At 51.3% G+C, this 21855-nt stretch overlaps 1 protein-coding gene and 1 long non-coding RNA gene across 2 annotated transcripts in view; one reads left to right on the forward strand and one right to left on the reverse strand.

Annotated features, from left to right (window-relative positions):
- LOC308066708 overlaps positions 1–288 on the reverse strand; it is a 39877-nt gene extending 39589 nt beyond the window's left edge. The window contains exon 1 of the long non-coding RNA XR_013929273.1: positions 180–288. This is a non-coding gene — a long non-coding RNA (uncharacterized lncRNA). The remainder of the gene's footprint in view (positions 1–179) is intronic.
- Positions 289–1614: 1326 nt separating this feature from the next.
- Positions 1615–21855, forward strand: part of ST8SIA2 (ST8 alpha-N-acetyl-neuraminide alpha-2,8-sialyltransferase 2) — a 32143-nt gene continuing 11902 nt past the window's right edge. Inside the window, exons 1-4 of the mRNA XM_080394316.1 lie at positions 1615–1829; positions 16816–16878; positions 18857–18985; positions 19523–19780. Of these exons, the coding sequence (XP_080250442.1) occupies positions 1732–1829; positions 16816–16878; positions 18857–18985; positions 19523–19780 (548 nt within the window). The 5' untranslated portion in view covers positions 1615–1731. The remainder of the gene's footprint in view (positions 1830–16815; positions 16879–18856; positions 18986–19522; positions 19781–21855) is intronic.

Consider the following 21855-nt stretch of genomic DNA (forward strand, 5'->3'; position numbering starts at 1 on the left):
GAATAAAACAGAAGGAAAATTAGGCTTTTCTCAGATTTATGCAGAAGGTGAATTATGGGGCTACTTACACCACCTAAAATCACTTTCTCCCCAGGGGCCTGAATATGCTCTATTATAAAAGCTGTATACTGGACTGTAAATTTGCCATATATGCTACAGTGTAATTGTACCAGACTTACCTATGTTGCAATTTTTATCTATAAACATAGCAGTGATTTGTTTGTCTCCTCTTTCGACAAGAGTTTCAGAATACCCGGGAAAGCACATGGGCCATAACGTGCTCCTTCCACCATTGAATCCAGGTAAAAAGTCTTCTGCTGATTCTGCCTTCCCGTACACAGCACCAGCATCATGCATCCCTGTACGTTATGGACACCTTTACCCCAGTGCAAAGCACCTTGGCATCCTCGGTAGGAATCACACAGCACTGACAGCACATCGTGCCCTGAGCGAGGTACTTTTGTATTGATGCAAAAAGCCATGCACAGAAGGGAAAATGGCAGCTTTCCAAGTGGCCCCAGTTAATAGCTCTGTTTTGCTTAATGGTTTCTCCCATTCAGACTAAAGATGCTGTTTTAAATATGTAAGCAATTAGTATCTCTCTCTCTCAACACATCTGTGCTTCTTCTGTCTGCTGCATTATAAATCCACCGTGTCCCTCCCCAGCTCGGCGGTGCATGTATCACCAGATACTCTGATTTTCAGCAACTTTCCGGTCCGAAAGAATTGTGCTGGGATTTGGAGACACTTTGCCAGGCTGGCCTTGCCTAAGCCCTGGCACAGCCGGCATCTCCTCCGCAGGGCTGGAGGGAAAAGACCCCTCGGTCTTTCTCTGGCCACTCCTCGGTCCAGCCAGTCCCTCTTCTTCCCAACTTCCATACACTTTCCCTTTCCAGGTAGAACCCGCAGCCTTTTCTCTCTGTAACAAAATCCAAGGGTACGCCCGTGGCTTGCGGGAGGCTGCTCACCAGGGCTGGGAGCGTGGCAGGGATGCATCCACGCACCTGGAAGCAGAGCCCCACGTGCGGTTCCTGGCTCACGTAAATTCTGCCGGTCCAAACTCCAGCGCGATTTAAAGAGCCGTGGAAGGACCGGTGTGCCGATGATGCTCGGCATTTATAGTACTGCAGGGAATTATTGTGACTAAACCGGGAATTACTAGTCATTAGGCGTGATTAGTTATTCACCATCTTTTTTTACAAAGTGTCTTCCAGCCCAGCAGATCTGCGCGCGCCGAGGCGCGGGTGCGATCCCCGCCACCGCGGGCCGCGGTCACCTTTGTCTCGTTCCATCGCAGTTTTTCTCCGTTCGGGGAGAATCCACCCGCCGGCGCCTCCTGCCCCGCCAGGACCGACCCCGCCGCACCGCGCCCGGCAGCGGCCGCGCCAGGGCCGCGCCACCGCCGAGCGACCCCGCGGGCGGGGGGGGGGCGGCGGGGACCCCCCAGGGGCGCGGGGCGGCCGCTGCCGGGACGCGGCGGGGCCGCGCCGCAAACTTTGGCGGCGGGGGGCGGCGGGGCCAGGGCCCGCCCCGAGCGCCCCCTCCCGCGCCGGGCGGGGCGGGACGGGCGCTCCGCGGGCGCCGAGGGGCGGAGCGGCCCCGCCGGGCGGCGGCGGCGGCGGCGGCGGCGGCGCCGAGCCGGGACGCGGCGCCGCGCTCCGCACCCCGCGGAGCGGCGCGGAGCGGCCCAGCCCGGCCCGGCCCGGCCCGGCCCAGCCCAGCCCGGGAGCCATGCCGCTGCCGTGCCGGGGCTGGACGCTGGCGCTGCTCACGCTGCTCGTCGGTTTCCTTATCTTCGCCGATATCTCGGAGATCGAGGAGGAGAGCGGGTAAATACCCCTTCCGCGGCGCGCAGGGGCGCGGAGGATAGGGGTGCCGGAGGCGGAGGCGGCGGAGGGGGCGGGCGCCCGGACAGTTTCTTTGTCTCCCGCTCTCCCGGCTTCTTGCGGCGCCGAAGTGGGAAGGAGCTCGCTCCGCTCCCGCGCAGCGCCGCGGAGCCGGCGGCAGCCCCGGGCGGGACCGCCCCGCCGGCGGGCAGGACGGGGCGCGCCGGGGCTCGGGGCCGGGGGCAGCCGCGAAGGTCCGGCGCGGGGGCGGGAGCTGGTACCGGTCCCGTTAGAGACGCTGAGGTACCGGTCCGGGCAAGGGATGCTGCAGCAGGCACCGGTCCGGGTAGGGATGCTGGGGTGGGTACCAATCTGATTAGAGATGCCGGAGCAGATACTGGTCTAGAGAGAGGGGTTTGGGCGCAGGCAGAGCTCAGGTGTTGATGGACTGATGGAGCAGGTCCCTAAGCAGGATACGGGTGCGGGCAGTCTGCCGGCCAGGGTGGTGGGGCAAGCTGCAGCCCAGGGGGCTTTGGGTGCCAGTACTGGTCCGGATGGGCGTGGCAGAGCGGGCACCGGCCTGCAGGGGTGATGGATAAGGGAGAGGTCTGCAGGGTGCTGGAGCAAGGACCAGTCCGTGGGGTGGGAGAGATTGTGCAGGGACCAGTTGGCTGAGGGTGATGGAGCAGGGTGGGAGAGCTCAACCCACTTGTCTGTCCCCACGGGCTGCGGCAGGGGCTTCATGTTTATCACCCCTTCCTGATCACTTCCATGGTGGGTGTTTACCTGGAGGTGCCCTGTACAACAGGGGCTGAAGCAGCCCCTGTATCTGAGGAGAGGAGCAACACCCTACCCACCACATAAACCCCATCTCTGAGAGCTGCTTGGAAACTTAGGGAATGAGAAGAACAAATGTGGAGGGGAGGGTTTGCATTAACTTCAGGAACTCACTTACAGCAGTGTGGGAAAACAAATCAAGTAATTCTAGTACTGTGGAGTGTGCTTGTGGCACCCAAATTGCTGAAGGTCTTTTTGTTTGGGACCCGGTGGCATTGTCCACTGCGCTACATTAACACAAACACCTGGCTGAAATTATAAATGAAATGCAGTGATGTTTGTCATTGTTTCTTTGTTATATTATATTGGGTGCCACAGGCGCGAAATGCTTAAAGGTCACTAGCCTTGTCCAGAAGCATCCAGCACTGGACTGTAGGTTACCAGGCTAGATGAATTGTTGCTCTGCAATGAGCTGCCACTATCTATATAATAATAAAGGAAATTAAAATCTTCAGAAGCATCCTCCCCATCAGACAGGCTGCTCCGATCCCCTTGCTTTCCTCCTATCTCCTTTTCTGGCTTCTGTTCTTTCTTCTCTCTCCTCATCTATCTGCTAGATCTGTCTGCTAGAACTCACTGTGCCCTTATTGAAAATCTATTCTGCTTTGTTACTTACTTGTCCTGTTTTTCACCTTGGTTCATTAGGGTTTCCTAGTGTTGTGGGTTTTTTGCTCTTCTCTTTTCTGTACCGTGTATGGAAATTGGATGTTTGCTGGTTGCTTATCTCCAAGCCCTGGCATCTGAGTTTGCTGCTGTAGTTCCTCCAAGGAAGTACAGCCAAGCAGTGCAGCGGCAGAGACGGCAACAGGGTCAGATGAGTTCTGCAGAAACAGCGAGCAGCTAGTTTCATACAGCATTTCAGAAATTGTAGTGCACAAGGTAACTAGCGAAGGAGAAACTCCCTATACCCCAGGGAGTGAAGGAAGGGGTCCTGCAACCAGTGCCCTCTAACATGCGTTAGTCCTAGATCCTTCACAGAGAAGTTCCTGCACCCACCATGCTTCCAATACAAAGATGCACAATGCAAAGGTGGGACTCTGCTGTATTAAGAAGTAATCACGAAGAAGGGCTCACTGACCCCTTCTCTTGCTTTGCCCTCTCCCACCCACTTCTCCCCATTGCATCTCCAAAGTGGCTCAAGTTTGATGAGCTTCTTCATCCCGAACACAGCAAGGGGCCAAACACTGTTTGTCTTACACCATAAGCTCTTAGCACGGGAGCCTGGCACAAAGAGCACTTCATCGCTGTGTGCTGCTGTGGTACCAGGAATGGTCAACACAACCTTCTGACCTGGCTGAAGTGTATTGCTGGGGAGATGTGGAAAAGCTGAGTGCTTGAGCCGCAACAGGTCAGGGAATGATAAAGAACTTTCAACTTCGAGGGCCACATCATAGCAGCATCTTTTGCAAACAGGTCCTGTAGGTAAAGGGGACTGTTTGACAGCAAAAGTGCACAACAGTGTAGGGAAGAGACCCTTCCAAAGTTTCCCAGGAGCTGTCTGTGTGTCCAGGATCAAAAAGCTCCTCTCCTTGAGAGGTTTGGGAGGTACCGGGTATTTGTGCAGCTCTCCCCCACATCAGGAATATTTGGCTGTTGTATCATGTGGCTCAGCAGCCCCCTTCGCACCCCCACAGGCCATCTTTGCTTTGGTCAGCAGAGCCCAAGCTTAGGGAAAGCAAAGAGCTGGCCAGGTGTCCCCTGGCAGGTTCACGGCACTGAGGGGGGGCTGGGAAATGCAGGCAGGTGCAACTCCTTTCTTCTTTTTCCTTGGCATCGAAACACTCTCTAATTATTGTGAGGAGCGAACAGCTTGCCCACTTTTACACATACCCTGCCCCCTGCCTGTGATTTGGATTGTCTTTGGAAGAATATGCCTCATACGGGTGGGAGCAGGGGGGAGCATATTTCTCTCACCTACAAATACTGAGAAACTGCAGAAAGAAAGAACCAAGTGTTCATTAGTTACAAAGTAAGAATATAATATTGCTGGCAAAAGGACAAAAAAAAAAATTATGCTGTTTCCCCGGACAATAAGTTCCCAGCATCACAGGTGAAGGGAGGTGGGAGCCAAGGGCAGCTGGAGCTGTTCTGCCTGCCAGAGGCTTCTGAGAAAGATGTTTGCTCCTTAAGCAGTCCCATCTTGCTCCTCCAGATATTCTTATAACACCTCCCGCAGCCGGGAGATACTGAGACAAAGAGGTGTCAGGGCAGGGATGAAAATTCAGCAGTTTTCTTGCTCCTGATGCTGTGTTGCTCTTGTTAGCCTGTTCCTCCCACACTGTAGCCACCCCTGCACGTGGGTTTTCATCCTGCTACATCCCTGTCATTATGTATACGTATCACCTATAGACGCATCGCTTGAATTGCATGCTCGGCGATGCTGCGGGATGTCAGCGGGCAGGCAGGCACACTCGTCCCGCTCGCCTTGGCTCGCTCCTCGCGCTCGCCGGCCCGTGCTGCCACCGGGAAGCATTGCCATTGCCATTGCCAACGGTCCTGGCACTTGGTTCCCCAACAACCACCTGGTTCTGGGCTGCTGAACTTTTCCTTCAGCCCGGTGGCGCCTGCGTTTCCCTCCCTCCATCGCTTCGGCTCTTTGTTTCCCTGCGAGGAAACAAAAGACACATTCACGTCTGTCTTGGGGAACACGAATGCGATCGCAGGCATTTCTTCATCCAGCCCAGGGCAGGGGAGCAGGCCAGACCTCTGGCCGCTGAGGAAGACAAAGGATTCGGCACTGAGTGGAATAATTATTGCCGGTGACGAGGAGGAAAATTCTACTCCAGTTTAAAGGGACTCTTTGTTACTACGCGTCTGCTGTACCAGTTCTGCAGGGGTCCGGCTGTGTCCTGATTGTCTGTAGAGGGAGCTGGTGACCCGCTGCCACCAGGTGACTTCTCAAATTAGCCCGTGAGCCATCTTAGGGAGCACTTGACACTTGGTAATGGGATGGTCTTAATATGAGTCAACCTTTTCTCTGCTAGTCCAGACCACATGCCTTTCCATCCTGATTACAAGAGGAATTATATTCTGCTCTTTTTAAGTGATGAATTGGAGTATCTAATATTGCTGGCCTGCCTGGCAGCTTGTCAGTAAATTGCCACTTTTTCCTCCTGTGCCCTTTTCCAACACCTGCCTTTCAAAGGCTTAGTAATGCCACAAAGAGATTTTGTGTCCTTTACAGTGGCTGATGTGCTTGCTCTGAGTGGTCTGTAGTGTGCTGTAGTCGTAACACTTCATGTCAGGGTTGGTCCGTGGAGTATAAATGTCCTGCTTAGATCTTTCAGGCTGTGATTCACTATGCCTGACCCAGAGTTAGTCTAAGACTTGCTCTCCACCGGAAAGTTTTGTTGAAAAAAAGTGCTATATTCTACCAACATACACTTTCGTGCACTCACACAGCGGTTGCGCACAAACCGACAATTATCCAGGTTAGTCTGGAGGAGTAATACCTCTGCAGGACAGAAGCCCACAGACACCCTGTAACCATTCACGTAAACGGAGCCAACAGAGAGACCTTTGTATTCGTTGGGTATGGCAGGGCTCTAACAAAAGCCCCATGACACATCAGGCTGGAAAATAAAAGCAATGTTGGAGCACTGATTTGAGTAAGAAAATACTCAGTGTAGGTTTTGATTGCAACTCTTCTGACCGTAACTTGAGCTCAAGCAGCCGATTTCAGGTTGGTTGCAGAGCTCCCCTTCCTCCCTGTAAAACAGCTTCATCTCCTGCTGCCCTGCGGGGCAGGGGTGGCTGCCGCAAAGACGTATCCAAACCCCCTGTGCTCCTGCCTAGAGCGAGCTGAAGGAGATGAATATCCATAGCTTGTTTCCTTAAGCTGATCAGCTCCAAGGGAATGGTGGGAGCAGCGGTACTTGCAGGGAATCGATGTGTGGCAGGAGGGCTGGGAGCAGCGGGATGGAAAGCACTAGCAGACCCCCAAGCAATCCAGTGGAGCAAAAAGAAAACCCGGTGCCGTGAGTGTAACCAGTCCTAAGGCCTTTCCAGTACAACTGGTGAAAAGTTACTCTTCGGTCCAGACCTGATTGTCAGCAGCTTGCAAGACCCCAGGAGGGGATTTCTGAGCTTGCCGGTGAGTAGGGCAGCAGCTGTGGTAGGGGGAAGCACGTTGCCAGCCAGCCCTTCTTGGGTGCAGAGCTGCTGAAGCCCCCAGCAACCAGAGCAATGAAGCGAGCAAAGCAATTCCCACAAGGGCTTCAGGTTTCCCTTTTCCCCAGGTGGGCTTTTTGTTTCCCATCTCTAACCCCGCAAATGCACAATTCCGGCCTGGAATGCAAAGGAGACCTTTTTCTCCCTGCAGAGAACAAGGAGGTGCAAAGGGTTCGTTTAGCGAAGGCTTGTTGAGCAGCTAACGGCGAGGTTAAGTGCTGCAGCCGTCAGCAGTGCGGTGCCCGCTCCTCCGTCCTACTGCCGTACTCGTGGGCAGAGAGCAAAGCCCTGGGACTGCAGCCATCAGTGACACAGCAGATCCTGCTGCCCGTGGGCCCTCCTGGCCTCTCCCGGACATGGATGAAGGGATGGATCAGTTTTCTCTTGCATTCTCTGCAGCAGCCGTGGTTATTCTGACTGGACATCACTTCATCGGTGCCTACTTGTGTGCCAGGTCTGCTCCGATCTTCCAGGAAAGCCTTTAACAGGAGCTCCCTTATCTTTCCTTGGGCTTTCAGGCTACACATACTTTGTTTTTTCATCCCTGAGACCAGCACTATTTAAATAGATCTACAGGCATAGTTGCTATAAAAACAGTTGTTACCAAGACAGACTTCTAATTGCCTCCATCATTCGTTTTCCCTCGGCCTGGGTCATCCTCAGCAGCAAGAAATAAACCCAAATGACAACACTAGACAATAATTATTTTGCCATTTCTATGGTTTCCGTCCCCAGTTGCCTCTGGAAACAAGGGAGTTCCCTGACACAGAAGTTCACTGGAGGAACAGTTTCAGGTCTCCTTCAGCAGACACCACAGCAGAGCAGGCTGGTGTCAGCAGCTCTGCCCCTTGTAAGGCAATAGAAAAAAGATGGAAAAACAAAAAGAAGAAAAAAAATCTTTACAGCTCTTTTCTGTTTGTGTTCCCACTGTAAATCTAAAGTACTCCTTCTCTTGACTGAGCAGCAGCCTTGGTGGTGCTGGTGGCCTTGGATGATGCGTCCTCAGCAGCAGCAGCTACGCTGGCTGTGATGAGGAAGCGAGGGGGCTGATCCAGGGAGATGGGCACCACCGCACTGCCAAAACCTGCAGGGGAGCAGCGATGGTGAGAGGGCAGGCTGGAAGCAGGAAGGTAGATGAGCCGGGAGGGCAGCGCATGGTAGAGGTGCTCGGTGTGTGGGTGGTGGGACCAAAACTGTCCTCCTGAAGCAGCGAGTGATGCTACAGCACAAATGCCATGTCCTGACCATCAAGTAACCATGTCAGGAGACCTTGCACCAGCCCCAGGGTGATTGTCGCTCTTGGGGGTGTTGCTACAAGGCAGAAATGCTGTCAGCTTTAGGAGTGCTCCCTTTCACCAGGCGGTCAGCAGCTTCATCACCCCAACCCAGCTAACTCTGCTGGCCCCACTGCTGACCCTTCGGAGGTTCCTTGTTTGCACAGCATTTGATTCATCGAGCTGGCTGCTTGTGCACGGGGTCAGCTCTTTCCAAATTTAAGTGCTGGACTCCTCATTGCTACTGCAAATAAAGTCCTTGTTATTGCATACAGAAATCCACTGGGAGTATCACAACCACAAAAAAAACCTCCAGGCTGGCCATCTGCATGCTGAGCATGCCGTCCCTCCCCAGCCAGTGCTCTTCACGGGCAGGGCTTCTTTTAAAAGCACATAGTGTCACAGTCACGACACAGTGTTGAAGTGCGCTCTCAAGGCTTCCCTCAGTCAAACAGCATCACAGTGGGCTTCAGGTCACCTGTGTGTCTGGCAGCTCTGAATTGAAGGATGGTTCTTCCACCGTGACCCGTCACCTCCCAGCCCAACCTTTACCAGCATCTTCAAGACAATAATTCAGCTCTCAGCCAGTGGCTACAACAGGGGATGTTTTCCCCTGTGAAGTTTAAGCACCATCATAAGGCATCTCCAGCGCCTTTTCTGACACCCAGAAACATACTTGACTGCGAACCAATAGCTGCTCAGTTGGTAATCCAACAAATTCTTACTGCTGCCTGGATTTCCATGGCTTTATGAGCCAGGGGAAGAAGAGGAGGCCAAGCTCTGAAGCCACTATTGGCTTTTCAGTATGTGGTATCTGGACATTGTCACCTGGGGGACTAAGTCCTTGCGAAGCTCCTGGGACGGCTCCGTTGCTGGTGCGTGCCTGTAATGGTGGGCAAATAGCTCAGGTAGTTGCTAGGGGCAGCTCTCACCCAGGCGCTCCCAGTCCGCTTCGTGTAGGCACCCGGTGTTATTTTGAGGATGCTCGTGCAGAAGAACCACCCCAGTAGGATGTTACTGCCCGGGAGAGGTCCTCGGCATCCATGCCCACAGTGACAGAAGAAACCAGACAAGACCGTTGGTATTCCAAGGGGCTCCACAGAACAGTGGTAAAAGCAGGCAAGAGATGGGAGGATGAGCCGGAGGACCCACAGCCCCTCAAATGTGATACCTTTTCATATTGCACCATTCCCATTTCCTAAGGTGTGTGGCATCCAAGATGCTGCAGGAGCCACTGGGATTTCTGCCTTTTGGGATGCAAATGCTCGGGGTGACAGGATCTGCTGCAAGACTGATGCTGTGCTGTTTGTGCTCCCTGATAGCTCTGCTCTGTTGGCTGAAAAAATTATCTCAGGAAAAATGTATAATGTAGACACATTTTTTAAGTAGTGAGGCTTTTGTCTCTGCTCCTTTCTAGGTCTTTGTTGGGCTTTTGGGGTTTTTTCCTTCTGTCTTCCAGAAGGGGAAAGCTAAATACACAAACACACACCCCCTAGTCCCAAGCCCCTCACTGGATCCTTTTTGCCTGCTTCAGTGTCTTTTTCTTTGTTGGCTGTTTAATTAACAGAGCCAAAGAAAGCAAGGTGATGCCAGGAATAAATGTCTAATGGAAGACCTGAGATGAAGGAGGGAGTAAGGTCCTGCCAGTACGCAGGATGGGGAGAGGTAAAGGGTGTGACATTTGAGCCCTGTAAGCATGTGAGTATTTTTTCTTTAGAGCAGCAATAAAACAAGATCATCGTGGGGCGATCAAGTCAGGCCACGCTGATGTTACGGTGAATGCACGTGGATGTGAGACCTGACACTCTACAGGTGTGAGAGACTTTTCTGGCTCAGGGGAAGCGCATTGGAGCACATTTCTGGCTTGGGAGCAGAGCCTGAAAGTCCTGGACCATGGCTTCCTGGTGGGCAGCAGTAACCATCAGGCTTTTCTGAGCATCCTCCTGCCTCTTACAGGTCCTTCAGAGCAGGTGGCTGGAGGCAGGGACAGGGATTTGGTCCTGGTGTTCCCATTACCCCAGCGCAGAGTGATCCCCCAGCACAGGCTGCCATGAGTGTTCCTCCCATTGCCTCGTGTCCTTTAGTTGTCAGAGCTGCACTGTTCCTTCTGGGTCTTCACCAGTTTTGTCACGTCAGTGTTTCAGCCTAATTGGCTTATTCCCTATTAAGCAATAGGTGTCTCTGTTTTGCCAACTCATGTGTCTTGATTCCTGCGTCCTCAGTGCATGCTTGCGGTGATTACACTGTGATTTGCAGCCAGGCAGAAATCTCAGGGCCAAGCCCTGCTCTCAGTTACACGGGAACTGATGTGGAGCCACGGTCACCACCTGACAGGTAGGGATGCTGAGCACCTCTGACCTTCCCAACTTGTGGCTACTGGGATGGAGCCTGCAGGATGGATGGTGCGATGGAGGTGGGATTGGGGCATGAGAGGAGATGATCAAATAAGCAAGGCTGGTTTGCATGAGACTGACGGAATGGTGTTTCCCATGGAGGGTAATACCAAGTGCTGTGGGCAACAGCAAGGCCATTGGCTGATGGATTCACACCAGATCTGCTTGGCTTGCTGGAAGATGCTATGCCACCAGCCTGCCTGGCCAAGCACTGCCCCTGCAACTTGTACGCTGGAGCTGCACTGGGATCCCAGTGGGGGAAGGTGGTTTTCCTGAAAGCCATGGTATGGGCGCACTCTCCCAAATGTGGTCATATGACTTGATAGAAAGAATGAAACCTGGAGCAGTAAAAATAGCACCTGATATTTAGGAATTTTTTGACACTCGGGCTGCCAAGATGTGACAATATGAACAAGTGAGATTTTAAACACAGCAAAGTGTGATTTCAAATGTCTCATCAAGATATATTGCAGCATCCTTCATCCTAGCAGGCACGCTTTAGAAATGTCTTCCCAATTAATCCCTACAGAGGGAACCTTCCTTGCCAGGAGAGTGCAGGTACGCAGGGCTACCCAGTGGCCACCGCTTCTCTTAGCCGCAATCTCCTCCACACCATGGTATGAAAGCCTCAAAAGCAACCGGTGAAATGTCGCAGGGAGTGATCTGCATGTGTCAGATGTCCTGGCTTCTCCCAGTGTGTTACAACACGTGATGCAGGAAGGCGAGATGAGAAACGAGCCTGCAAGAGCCGCATTTCTGGATGGGGGAAGACCGGTGTTAGGGAGAGTGCCCAATGTTGTTTGACTACGTGATCCCAAGGTTCAAAAGTGCATCTGTGATCCCATCGCTTCTCACCTGCCTTTGGCTTTTGTTTCTGATTTGCAAGTTGGTTTACATGTGGGGCTAACCAGCAGTGAAGGCTTTCCTCTCCAAATGTCTCCCGTGGCAGCAGAACATTTTATGGATGTGGGTGGACTTTGACCTAAACCCCACAGAAACCGCTTGAGTGGCTTGTGAGAAGCCCACAAGGGGACTTGCTGGTGAATGTGGCCTTCCTCCATCTTTTCAGCGAGACTCTGACATGCAGATGGAAAGCCAGGATATGGTCCCCAAGGCATCCAAGTTTCCAGCCTCTGGGCTCAGTTGCTGCTCAGTTTGGGCTCCTGGGACACCTTTGCTTCTCCACCCTGCAGGACAGGCTGGACAGGTTGGCACTTGGAAGCCAGTTAATTCTCTTCCATAGACAATTTGGAAATATGGCAATTTTCCCCTAAAAGCCCTGGAGTCACATTTGCTGCTCTGCTGGTCTCAACATAAACCTTGGATTTCAGGGAAGAGGAAGGAGAGTGGAAACCTGTATCCTGGTCCACATTTCACAGCACTGGCCTGAGAGAATCCTGCCTCATCTTTGAGGGCTCAGGGAGCACATGGCTTGGCTGAATGACTGCACTGCCCTCAGGAAAATGAATTCACTCACTTCCTAGGGCACTCGGCGCATCTAAGGCCACCTCCAGGGGGGCAGCATGCAGGTGCCAGCTAGTCCCTGACACTGCAAGGGTTGGTTTATGCCTGTGAATGCACCTGAGATTATATACCACTGTCAGCATCAGCAGGAGCAAGTCTATCAAGTTGGGGGAGGAGGGGGGCGATCTGTGTGTTTGTATTTCCTTTCCAGTGGCTGGGCAGTGTATCTCTTTCCCCAAAACTGTAAGTTACAGCGACTGGGTCCATCTGGCCACAGAGCAGCATCCTGCAGAGGGTCTGTGAGCATCCCGCCCCGCATCCCTCTCTGCCCGGCTGCCTCAGGGAGAGCCATGGGTTGGGAGGGCAGTGATCGTGAGGGGGTGGTCCCTGACCAGGCCTGGAATTCTGCTCATGTGCTCTTCAGATGGAAAACAGCAGATCTGGTCTCGAGAACAACATCAGAACAATCCTTGAAAAGCAAAGTAAATATAGGTGGCGATTTTGGCGTTTTTAAGAGACACAGACTGCCTCATGGGTACAGCCTGTAGCTTCAGGAGACCAACGGCTGCATGTGCTTTTCAGGCCAGTGAGACCTTTTCAGATCAATTCTTGGCGTCCTCTGGGTGATGTGTCCTACCCTTTCACCCAGCAAGACCTGCACTCGGCGCTCAGCAAGTAGAGAGCAGCATTTCCAAGAGGACAGGTCTGCTGTAAGCCCATACTGCCTGCTCCTGTCCTGGCTTGGGGGATTGCCATTTTGTGACGTTAGGGGCCAAGCCACTTCACCCCCAGCATCCCAGCTGTCAAACCATAAAATGTGTGTAACACAAAAGCAAGTTGTGAAAACTTAATTAGTAAGTGTTAATAATTTGAACCCCTCAGATAAAAATTGTGGCACTCTGAACTCTCTTTCCAAGGAATTCAGATGGATAAATTCTGCTTAACAGTCCCCCAAAGGATTATTATCTCTTTTTTATATCTCTTCCTTATGTGAAGAAGGGAGAAGAGGTGAACTTGGGTTGCCTAAGGTGAGGAAGAGGCAGAGGTTTTGTTCCACCAGGAATGGGCTCCACAAATGTGGCTAAATGGGTGGTTGGTTACAGCTGCAATTTCTAGCTAGCTCATGCTTCTTGTGCCCGCTTCCAATGTGTATTGTCTGTCACAGATGCTGGGGGGAAGCAGGACTTGGAGGTGGGTATCATAAAATATCCATGGAAAACACATTTTTTAATTTGTAAGGTTGAGAATATGGATGCATAAAGCCTGCTCTTAGAGATCCGCTCGCCCAAAGAGGCTGTGTGACCTACTTGTTCAGTCAAAGCAGCTTTGATTTCACATATCGAAATTGCTCGAAGCAAGACCGAACCGTACCTAGCAACAATTAAGAGAATCATTTAAGAAGTGGGAAACGATGAAAAGGGAAACAAAAACCCTAAACAGCCCATTCATAGTGAGTGAATAAAAAAAGTCTTTGCATACCTGATTTGTCGGAAATTATTCATCCAAGAAAATTTGGACCTGAACCATAAGACAATTTTTCTTTTTTATCCTCTGATATATGAATCAGTGTCACTCTACATCTGAGCACAGAATGTTTTGACCTATATAATATCTTAGATAGTGGAAATGCAGCTTGAAAATCTCAAAGCAAAAATGAGAAAGGATGGCATAAGCCAGTAATATGGCATTAACACATATAGATGCAACTTATCACTGGAAAACATCCCAACAGAAGTCAAAAGAAGAGCGCTTTGTAAATAATAGGATTAGGAAGCAGGTTGGTACTTTGTGGAGCTGGCTATACAATCAAACTGATAACAACTAGATTAATAAGGCAATTCAATCTAAACACAGTGTAGCACTAGAAAGCTTTTCAAAATCAATGCCTATCTGTGCAATTTTAATCGAGGTTGGTCTTTGCCTTTTGAAGCCAAGAGATTTGAAACTCCAGGTCAGCAAGGTATAATAAAATGGGATGACTTTTTTTTTTTGAATGTGTGCCTCTTAATTAGTGCCCTCCATTTCTTAATGTTTTCCTCTTCCCAGGTGGGGGAAGTGAAGCAGTACAGTGATGTTGGCTTGCCTGTGTTGGTAATGCCATATGGCAGACCTTGGAAAACATTGTGTTTGGCTAAACTACGAGTGTTTTGAGCAGCTGGTTTGCCTGGCTGGTACCCGCCGGTGGGATGAGCTGAGCAGGATGGCTGGGCAGAGCAATGCACCCTATGGTGTCGTAGCCACAGCTCACGTTGTGTTTGATGTGCATTTGGTGTACAAAGGGAAATGGGAAAGATGTCTAGAAGTTGCAGTGTAGGACGCAAAGGGCCAAAAACCTGATGGTTTTGAAGGTACAGGAGTATTTTAGGATTCACTAAACCAGCTGAGACCTTCAGCCAAGTATCATGTCCCAGCTTCAGGCAATCTCAGTGGCTGGGAGAGAGAAACCAAACCTAGTGCAGGGAGCAGTGTCTTTGCCAGCATCTCAGGTGTCCACCAAGAGCATCCTGGCTGCTGCTGGCCAGCGAAGCCATGAGCCCAGTGCCATGGAACAAGTCATGGGAAGATGGCTGGCAGAGCCCTGCTGTCTCCTCCACCGATGAGCCACCCCATCCATGTTCGCACATGACAGCAGAACACTTCATGCTCTGTTTGCATTACAGTATTTTGGAAACCTTTGCTTTTCACAGTGTGTGAAGGGGAAAGAGTGACCCCTGGAACTGCCCTTGAGGGACTACTCAGCGGGATCGGAGCAGCCGATCTCCTTCCCCACCACCGAGTTGGAAGATGTGCTCTCAGCGTGTCTTCCTCACCTCTGGCATCTCCAGCCCCGATGCCTGCCTTGATTCCAGGAGAAGACATGCCCAGGCCTGTCACTGGGGACATGTATAGCTAGATTGGATAAATGCATTTGAATAATACGTTGTGATGCTTCAGATCGGTCATGCCATAGCTGCAAAACACGGATGAGGTGGGAGCTAACAGGTCTTCTCCACTTCCTAATTTCTGTGATTATTTTTTTTTTCCTTTTACAGAGATTGTGAACCAGCACTTATTCAGGGAGCAGCATTTCTGTTTCTAAGCCCTTAATCCAGTCCCTATCTGTCTTATAACAAGTGTGAAGGAGTGTGAATCCCATTTGGAAGGCTCCTTCAGAGGAGATGTCTCTGAAGGAATGCGTAGTTTGCACACTAATCCAGTCTGCTCCCACACCCCGCAGTGAACCCCATTAAAGCGGAGGCTTGTTAAATGCCAGTAGGCTCTAGGAATAAGCTACTCCTGCTGTTCCCTTGATGCACCAAAAAAATGAAACATCTCACTGACTCTCAGGTTTGCCAAAGGAAAGAGGAGGGTGTCGGAGCAGGAATTGCTCTGACTTGGCTGTAGATGGTCTCTGGCAGGAGGGAGGGAAGGGACAACCGTCACAGCATTTGCAAGGGTCTGATGTTATGTGGTGCTGAGGGCTGTGCTCAGCCTAACAAAGTGATTCACACCGCATCCCACAAGTCTGAAAATCTTTTTTTGATGGCACCAAACATTCCCACACTCTATTTCTTTTTCATTTGTCTTATGCATTTGGGATTTTTTCGGGACTGGTAGAAATAACGTGCTCCTGAGATAAGTTTTCATTAAGGTATATATTTCCAGGTAACAATATTTCTGCTGGAAGAGAATTTGGTTCCCTGTATAAGAGTGTTCATTTAGATACGTGTGCAATGGAGACAACGAAGCAGAACAGTGAGCACATGGCAGTTAAAATGTGTCTGACTAGGAGCCCAGCTCCCACTTAGCATCACAAAGTGCTCAACTCATTCTTTGTGACCCCTTTGAAATTAGCATGCTAAAGCAAGAAGGGGCTCTGCAGCCAGCTAGATGCAGACCAATACTTACATGTATTTATATTTAAGTGAGGGTGCACAGGTGGTATGAGTGGTGTTGGTTTCTGAGTGGGCTTGGTCCCACCTATTCTTCATTGCAGCATCATATAGGTGCTGGGAATTCTGGCTGTCTGTTCCCACAGGTCTTACTCAGGCAGGTCTGGCACCCGTCCTTGCGCAGTGGTGTCAGGCCATGGGAGTGACAAGGCTGTCACTTTGGGTCTCAGCTCCAGCATGTGAATGGCTGTGGTGAGTTGGCCACATAGCTTCAGCCAGGTTACACCGAAGGCGGGGATAAGGGGCTTCAGGGCACTCATGGGATCAGAGGGGGCTGGAAGGGAGCCCTGGGTCTGTTGTGGGTCACTGGGAGCTGGGAGGAGGTGCACTGTGAGGATGAGGTCTCCGCAAGTCAGGTCTCTTCACCAGGAGGCTGGGGGCTTGGTGTGGATAAAATGGAGATGCTGGATGGTCTCAGCTGGAAGCCCGAGATGAAGACAGTGGTGAGAATCCTGTCCAGATCATTCAGCTCCCATCTCCACCTGAAAAGGACAGGGAAAGTCCCCTGGGAACCTGGAGATAGAGGAGACCTTCTCTATGCACTGCTAACACCCGACTCCCTAAAAAAAAAAAAAAAAAGGTAGAGATGTATTTAATGCAACCTGTAGGCTGCATGCTGCTTTGACGACAGAGACCAGATGTCTTTGATAGCTGGTTAGATCGCGCAGGTATTATTAATTGGGTTGGTTAGGAGCTTTTTTGCCAGAATGATTTTACGGTCGCGGTAGGGCAGCAATGACGGTGGATGTGAAAAAACCTTCACAGGCATCAGGGCGTCTCTCTTCTGGATGGGGTGGGATGCAAGCGGCGCAGTAGCGTCTCCGTTCAGAGCCCTCCAGAGCAGGATCTCTTGACTGTTGGACAATGCTTGGCAAAGAGGAGCTGGGTTTATAAATAATGCATTTCCTTTGTCTTGCAGGAGTTCTGGAGGCAGAGGTACAATCAGATCAGCTGTGAACAGCTTACATAGCAAATCTAATAGGTTTGTAAATTAGATTTTGTGTTCATTTGTTTTTGCTGTAAGGCAGCTATTAATCTGCTTCTCCTCTTCGCTGGATAGTGCTGTTCTTATTTAGCAAATGTATCTGTTTCTTTTCACTTCTGCTTTGCATTTTCTTAATCGTTTCTCCCCCTCCTTTTCCCAGCTCAGCGCAATAATCATTTGCAAATAACCAAGGATCTGCAAGTTGTGGTGATTGAGAGAATGAGGAGAGAGTTACTTATTGTGAAAATAAGTCAGTGATAGAGTTGCCGTTTTTTGTAGCTTTACTAAGTGCTATTAGAAGGGAGATCGCTGTCTTTGACATCAGAACTTCATTCAGTTTTATCATAATGCACTTCAGCAACATCTCTCTATCGCAGAGTCATTTTGTGGCATCGCATCTTCATTCAGTGTCTCTCTGTGTCATTTTTACAGTGATTTCATGTCAGCCCAGCATTAGAAAGTGACACACTTGCAAAGCTCAGTGACACCATGTGAGAAGGAAAGTGACATCATTCTGTGGTGATGTCACCACCCATGATCAAAACACAGAAAATGGAGAAAATGAAAAAAATCGTAGTTGTTCCCAAGATTTCTTTACCCTGCTTCCTTTATGATTTTTGACACCCTGTAAGTAAGTTTTGCAAGACACGAGGCAATATGGCAAAACGCAAGATACAAACAAATCCAACAGCCTCGACTGGCAGCCGCTGGAGAGGTACTGTACAAACACACACAAGGACACTGGCAGCCAGCATTTATAAACACGTTTCCTTGCCTTTCTGAAACATTACGTGGTGTGAGCCACTGCCTGTCCTCGGGAGCTCTTTCCCTGGGCTGGAGATGCGCTCCCGGGAGCTGGATGTCGTCCATGAGCCTGGGCTGCCAGCTCTGCCCCACCTCTCACTATTCGCTCTCCTTGGGGGTTTACATGCTTTTTATAAATGTATTTATTTACAGACCATTGCCCAGCTGGAGAAAGGCCTTTGCACTGGAGAGGGAGATTCCCTTTAGCTGATAAGCAAGTGCTTTGGCTGTGTATTTTTCAGAGCGCTCTGAAGTGTGAAGGTTTTTTCGGGGCTGCAGATACATGCACAGCTTCTTGATGAGATGCACGAGTATCCTCTTTGGAGGGCAGCTGGCTGGAGTCAAATATTCAGAGGCTCCCTTAGTTCATGCCATTTGATATAAATGGCACTGAAGTGCTGGGGCTGATTCGCTGCTTAGGGCAGGGATTAAAAACCGGGGTCTCCCAGTGAGCATCTCCAAACCACAGCATCTAGCTGTTGCCCATCCCCCTGCTCATTTCTGGGCGTGAAGCAAGCAACACAGATGCTGAAACCCTTGTGCTCTCTTCTATCGGGGGAGAAAGTTGCCAGCGAACCAGCCTCTCCCTGTTGGGTACAGGATGCTCGTAGCCCAGTCTCACAAGCAGCTCCCAGCAGCTCAGCTAAATTAATATCTCCTGTGGGTGAAGTGAAGGTTGCACTTCTCCGGCGAGGATTTTAACCCTCTCCAGGGGCTGTGCTGGCTCCACTTTGGGATGCTCACGTGTGACCACGAGGCGACTGGGCAGCAACCTCAGCTGCCCATGTAGGAATTGTGTTGGTGAATTTTGGGGGTTCCCTGGGGCTCTGGGCTGTCTTGTCTGCACGTGTCCTGTCTCTGCAGAACCTGCTTGTGTTTTTGTGTGCATGCCTTTCTACAGCTAGATGTGTAAGACTGTGTTTTCTGTAGAGCTGTGCCTGGCTGCAAGTCTGTGTTCATGTAAGTGAGCAGGTATTTAAGGATTTGTGTCTGTCTGCTTGAGTGTAGCAGAATACAAACAGCTTTCAGTTCTTGTTTAGCTAATAACTACAATTTTGCTTTTCTGATGAAGTTTGAATTCCAGCAGCCAGAGCTGAAGACAGTGATTAGAAGTGCCATTGGGATGCTAACGGATCCTGTCTCTCCCTCTCCCTGTCTGTCTTTTCTCTAGAGCTGAAGTAGTAATAAATGACTCTTCGTCTCCAGCTGTTGTTGACAGAAGTAATGAAAGCATTAAGCACAACATTAAACCAGCCTCATCCAAATGGAGACACAACCAGACACTCTCTTTGAAGATCAGGTACTGGTAATTACCTATAGGACAAGAGACAGATTTGGTCCTCTGCAGTGCAAGCTGGCAAATTGCCTCTGTATATCATCTAAAGAAGTTGAGGAAGAAATAAAAAGCTTATCTCCCGCTGAGTTAGGCTTCATATCTGTAAGCGATCACTTGGAAATGAATTCCCACTGAACCAGCTGGCCTTGCAGTGACGAAAGAAGGAGCACTTGAGCTCCCATTTTCCAGGCCAAGTGGAATTAATGTGTGCTTGGTGATGGGTCACGGAGGGGAGGAGACGACCCTCTTCCCAAGGTAAATGCAGGGAGGGACCCCCCCACTAATGGTGGACTGACTGTGCTAGCCTGCCCCAGGAAGGGCTGGGTGGAGAAGGAGCGGGCAGTAAGATGGAAATATCTGTTTGCGAGGTGTTCCTGGAGAGCGTCGGTCAGATGGACTGGCCACAGAGCGAGGGCAGCCGGGAGGCAAGAGTTCATCCTATGTATGACCCAGGTTATCTCTGCACCTCACCTGATGGGGCTGTTTCTTCCCTGTCCTCAGGAAACAGATCTTGAAGTTCCTGGATGCAGAGAAGGACATTTCAGTGCTGAAGGGGACACTGAAGCCGGGGGACGTCATCCACTACGTCTTTGACAGGGACAGCACCATGAATGTCTCGCAGAACCTGTACGAGCTGCTGCCCCGCACCTCACCCCTCAAGGGCAAGCAGTTCCCCACCTGCGCCATCGTGGGCAACTCGGGGGTCCTGCTCAGCAGCGGCTGCGGCCCCGAGATCGATGCGCACAGCTTCGTGATAAGGTAGTGGACTGCGCCCCGCTGTGTGGTGGGGCTGAGGGGGTTTGGGGGGGTCTTGGAAAGTGGAAAGGGGCTGGAGTTCTGACTGCGTGGTGCAGCGCAGCCTTGCAGCTCCGTGTGCACGTGTAGAGTTCACCGCTGCAAACCCCCCGCTGCAAACCCTTCACCGCCAACTGCTTCCCCAGTGTTCTTGCAAATTCACCCTGTGTCTTCTCATGTGAATCCCCCCAGGGCACTATTAATCCCCAGCACCCCCAGTTCCAAGCACTCCCTCCTCTTCTCCCACATGCGTGCCCTCTTGCAAACAAACCCTGCCCTGGACTTCCCGGGTGGAGGCAAGCTTGATTCTTCCCCAAATCACTTCTGCCCTCGAGCGCCAGGTGTGCCGCACGACGCCCTGGCACCACACTTGTGCACACCCAGGTCTGATGCTCCCCTGTGACCGCTCCGTCCCCAGCACTGATGTCCCCACAGAGGCACTGCCCCATGGACCTGCACCAACAGACCCTGACCCCCACTGGGACACACACCGAATTCGCTAGAGATGGTGCTTGAAGTGGAGAGGAGGAGTACGCCTGCCCTCCCGTCCCCAACACCCATGTACATCTGTTCGCTGAGGGGCTGTAGGAGTCCGTTGATGATTTATGTATGTGCAGACATTTGCTTTCTGGTGAGTCTATTATGAAGACAGCCCAATCCATCACCAGCTCGCAGAGGCAGTCTCTGGCATGACGTGGGAGCGAGGATAATGTCACCTCTGCCCCCCGCTCAAACCCGGCTGCTCGCAGCTCCGTCCTGTCCACGGGGGACGGGGTGTTACCGTTCTTATCCTGAAGTGTCACCAGAGTGAGCAAAGGGAAAAATTGCTTATTGCAGTTCTGGCAAAGTTTAGGGAGGGGCTTTCACGTCAGGCAGCGAAGTTGCAGGAGGAAAGCTTTTCTGGGTGTAAGGATTGGGATTTTGAGCAACTTCTCTCCAGCCAGGCATGCTAGCGCAGGTCTGGCACGGACATACTCTTCCCACCGTCAGTTATCTGAGCCAACACTTGAACCTGCATCTTCCCGGGGAAGGTTTGCTCCATCCAGGCACCCTTTTCAGCAGGTTTGGCAGTGACCAGTGGTGGGCTTTGTGTCCAGGATACAGCTTCTCTCTTCAGATCCAATGTTTATTTTCAGTGATTTAACTCCTGCAATGAGCGGATCAGAAGGGCCCCACGTGCCAGTAACTGGATTTTCTTTACACCATTCCCTTAGTTTCCCCATCTGTAAAGCAGGGAAAACAGCAGTAATGGCTGATTATCAAGGCAGATGGTTAGGATGCAATTCCTGCTCGTTAAGTACTGTAACTTCGCTGTAAAACGCCGCAGGAGAGCACGCAGTGTGCGAACACACGGGAACCCTCTGGTTTGCACCATGCTAGGGGAGCATCTCTCTGCACCCCTCTGTCAGCTGGTCCTCGGTGCCATTTACCCAGGGCCACATGCATGGCACAGCCACGGCTTAATAGCCGGAGCTCCCCCCTCAAGGAGCTGTAGGAAACCATAGTATAACGGGGGTGATTTGTTGGCTATTTATCCCGCAGCCCCTCAGCCCTGGTGTGACACAGGAGCTCGTGGCAGGGGAGCTGCTGGGGGGGGAGCGTGCCCATATCCGCGTGCACAGCCTGAGAGGAGGCACCAATTGATACTACAGAAAGAGATGTTTCTTGAAGGTCACAGCCTCCAGTCAGCCAAACCCTGTGGAGACCATGTCCTGGCATCCCCTTCCCACTGGTGTTATTATCGCTGCTGGTGCCACCACGTCTGCTCTTAGCAGAGACTCACCAGGAGGAGAAAAGGGACTTGGGATAATATTACCCCAGCAGGGCTAGGATGAAGAAGCGGGCGCCTTCCTTGCGTGGGAAAGGCCCTTTCATTTCAAATCTGCCGTGGCAGCAAAGACGGGAGGTTTGTTGCTACGTGTTATTTTTGAACCGCACCAGAAGAGATACCGATCCTACGAACCCACCCACCAGACACCAAAGTCATGTCTGTTATTAGCATTGCCGCAGAGGAATGTGCATGCACATGTCGTCACGCT

This window comes from Falco punctatus, assembly GCF_963210335.1.
Source record: "Falco punctatus genome assembly, chromosome: 7".
Lineage (NCBI taxonomy): Eukaryota > Metazoa > Chordata > Aves > Falconiformes > Falconidae > Falco > Falco punctatus.